The 3,600-nt window shown below is 40.0% G+C and overlaps 1 protein-coding gene across 1 annotated transcript; it reads left to right on the plus strand.

Moving 5' to 3' along the window:
• Nucleotides 1–1,825: 1,825 nt before the first annotated feature.
• On the plus strand, nt 1,826–3,358 carry LOC127651182 (achaete-scute homolog 1b-like). Its single transcript, XM_052136897.1, has 2 exons — nt 1,826–2,532; nt 2,639–3,358. The coding sequence occupies exon 1, from the start codon at nt 1,947–1,949 to the stop codon at nt 2,526–2,528; it is 582 nt and encodes a 193-aa protein (XP_051992857.1). The 5' UTR covers nt 1,826–1,946; the 3' UTR covers nt 2,529–2,532; nt 2,639–3,358.
• The last annotated feature ends 242 nt before the right edge of the window (nt 3,359–3,600 follow it).

Genomic DNA, 3,600 nt, shown 5'->3' on the forward strand with positions numbered 1-3,600 from the left:
AGACGGTACACAAATAAAAATGTAATTTTATATTATACATTCTACAAAGCTGCTATTTGCCATTATAAAAAAAAGTTGGCTACTTATTGGCTACTTTTCATTCATTCGCCAGTCCACATGAATGCTTTACAAGACTAATTTCTAGCATTTAAACCTTCAGATTATTAAGGTCTTTCGCATCATAAAAAACATTTATTCAAGACAGGTGTGTCCAAACATCTGGAACTGTGCAAATGAAAGAGGCCTATCAAGTGATGAAATGGTTTTCAGATTAGAATGTTTGCTAAAGATAAATACCCATTAATTATTCAAACATCCTATAGCAAATAAATGGACCCAAGTACAAACACTAGCTCTCAGCAATTTATTTTTCAACAAAAAATTTTAAATTGAAATACGAGGTAAATTTATGAGTAATCCGTGTAATGTCAAAGAATTATTACTTTTGACAATAATAATAATAATAAGATCATGATTAATCAAAATTCTGTTGAAAAATGTACATGTGCATTAATGAGCCAGTGTGTTTTGGTGTGGTGTGTTGCGGGTGGAGTATGGTGGGCCACTCTGGGCCAGAAAGTCCAGAGGCAATTTTTGGACCCAGTCTGCCCAATGTTTCTATTAGACGCTAGCTAACGCGATATGAAATTGTTCAGTAGATATTACATCTTGTAGGTATATATGTTCGCCACCAGGGTGTGGTGTTTATTAATTTACACGTCACAATTTGTTTGATGACAATCAGTGGAGGGCCAGCAGAATGTATATACATCATGTAATGCATGTCTCAATAAAGTTATCCAGATTTCCATAATACCATAAAATTTACCAAAGTATCTTATCGTAAACATTTACATCCTTTGAATAAGCTAAAAATAAAAAGAAGGCCTACATATGTTTCCCCTTTAAAACAAAACTGTTCCGGCAAATGAGGAAAGCGGTCTCTTTACATTGTTTTCCCCATGCATGACAGTCCCATGTTGTGATTATATTGTTCGCAACGTTTTGGGAACGTTAATTTATGTTTATAAAAAAAAAAAAAAACGAGTCTGTTCCTGAAATGTTAGAAATTTGTTCCGCAGAAACAAATATCCAAACGGGAACCATATACTAGTGTAACGTTATGTGTTTGCTGGGTATGATGTATGAACTATTAGGCTTCTAACTTAGAAATGATATTCAGTTCATCGTTTTATTTGAGAGTAAATAGTGATAGAGGGGGGGGGGGGGGGTGTATCTCGCCCTTCTTCATACTTAAAAAAAAAAAAGTGTGCTCGCTGAACATTACTGTGCATCATGTGCACGTTTGTTTATATAGCCTACAAACTTGAGTTTGTATAGTATCATGTATGCCTACTGTACATATTGTGTATGTATAATAAATCAACAGACCAGCTCCAAATATGTAATTCGACTTAAAACTATTACACTTTTTTTACTTCTGTGCAGGCTATGCACGACCTACACATGTCAACCAGCAAATTGACAGACAACAGGTAAACTAATACAGTAACTTGTCGAACGCCTAACATTGTCAAAGTTTTATAATAGAGACTATTTCAAGCATTACGTTCCATTACAGTGAACATAAATATGCACTAGTTGGCCATTATTTCAAAGACTTTGGCTGAGCGTCATACGCGTGGCGCAGTGTGCGCACAGAATAGTTCTTTTCAGTTCGTCAAAGCCACGCGCCCGGCGCGCGAAGCCCGAGCAGGGGGCGGGGTCTTCCTCTGGGAGCGTGCGGCACTGATGGTGGAGGTGTGGCGCACGTGTAGAAAAGGGAGAGCAAGTTCCATCACCTCCAAATCAGTCGCTGAACAGGTGATATCGACATTCAGCTAAACCCTCCTGCGAGCCACGCGAAAGGCACGAGAGTGGTACGTCACTCGGAAACCCTACTGCCGACGATTTCCACATCATTTATTTATCTCTTTATTTATTTTATGCGTTTTACGGAAATGGAGGCAATACAAATGACTAAAGATGCGTTTTATCAGCAGTTTTCGGAGAACTTTATGCCACATCAGAAACAGGACAGGGAGCGCAGCTCGCCACGCGCTGACTCTAAAGTGCTGAAGCGACAGCGCTCCAGCAGCCCAGAGCTGCTCAGGTGCAAGAGGAGGCTGAGCTTCAACAGTCTCGGCTATTCCGTCCCTCAGCAACAGCCCGTGGCTGTGGCCAGACGCAATGAGCGCGAAAGGAACCGAGTAAAACTAGTGAACATGGGCTTCCAGACGCTTCGCCAGCATGTGCCGAACGGAGCGGCGAACAAAAAGATGAGCAAAGTGGAGACGCTGCGGTCGGCGGTCGAGTACATCCGCGCGCTCCAGCAGCTTCTGGACGAGCACGACGCCGTGTCTGCTGTGTTTCAGTGCGGCGTTCCGTCTCCAACGGTCTCCAATGCGTACTCAGCGGGGCCAGAGTCTCCTCATTCAACTTACTCCTCTGATGAGGGCAGCTACGAGCCTCTCAGCTCTGAGGAACAAGAGCTGCTCGACTTCACGACATGGTTCGACAGATATTAATCAGGTAAGAGCAGGTCTTTTAAATCACCAATTCAATCCAACACACCTTTGGAATGAATTCGAATAACTGAGATGTTTGCCCACTCCTCATGACTGTTACTATTTTTCAGGTGCCTCGTGAACTGGTAAAGATTGGTGCTGAAGAGACAGCTCGTGACACATGATGCATGCCTACTGGTGCGCACGAAGGAACCGAGTTCATTGATTGAGCACTGGTTCAAGCCCTGGACTCATAGAGGACATTTTCCAGCTATATGCTCATGCACACAAATGCAACACTTGTTTGCAGTGTTTGAACAGCGCAGGTCTTCAGGTGTGGGCATAAATCCACACCAAGGATTTTTAAACTGCTTGCTAGTTTTAAGTCGCCCCACACTGAAAAAAGGTGCTTTTATTCGAGTGAAGCTGAATACATTAGATTACACCAACAAAACAAAACAAAGTTAGATCAGGTGGAAATAGTTGATTGCAGGTTTCCACATTTTATTCAAACATGTATTCAAAATGTTTGCTCTGTTGATGCAATAATGTGTAAATGTGATTAAGTGGGATATGAATGGGTTAATTTCACAATGCACAAATAATGAGGAAAGCAGTTATAGTTACAGTACATGAGTGAGGAAAAATAGTTACAAGTCCTATGCGGTGTCTGTTAGGGAATACACTAACATAACGTAATGTAACTAGGCAGCCCACAGGCAACCTGTATATTGTAATATGTTGTGATTGATATGCTGCGACTTTTTTTACTGGATGAATAACTTTTGTTTCAAAGTGTGCACTTGTGTTTTTATACATCATTATGTATATGCATTTTTTTTTATGAAGAGAACCCCTATTTTATGTAAAATAAATATTTTATTTATTCAGATACATGCCTCTTGTATATCTTCATGATTTATATTGGTATTATGCATGCACACAACATGTAAGACAATATAAGCAGACATCTCAAAACAAGATTTTACATACACAAATCAACAGAACACAAATATGGATTAATACACTGTGTATAAATATATTCGAATAGCAGTTATTTCCATTGTACTATGAAATATCTCCTAGTAGTCAG

This window comes from Xyrauchen texanus, chromosome 1 (genome assembly GCF_025860055.1).
Source record: "Xyrauchen texanus isolate HMW12.3.18 chromosome 1, RBS_HiC_50CHRs, whole genome shotgun sequence".
NCBI lineage: Eukaryota > Metazoa > Chordata > Actinopteri > Cypriniformes > Catostomidae > Xyrauchen > Xyrauchen texanus.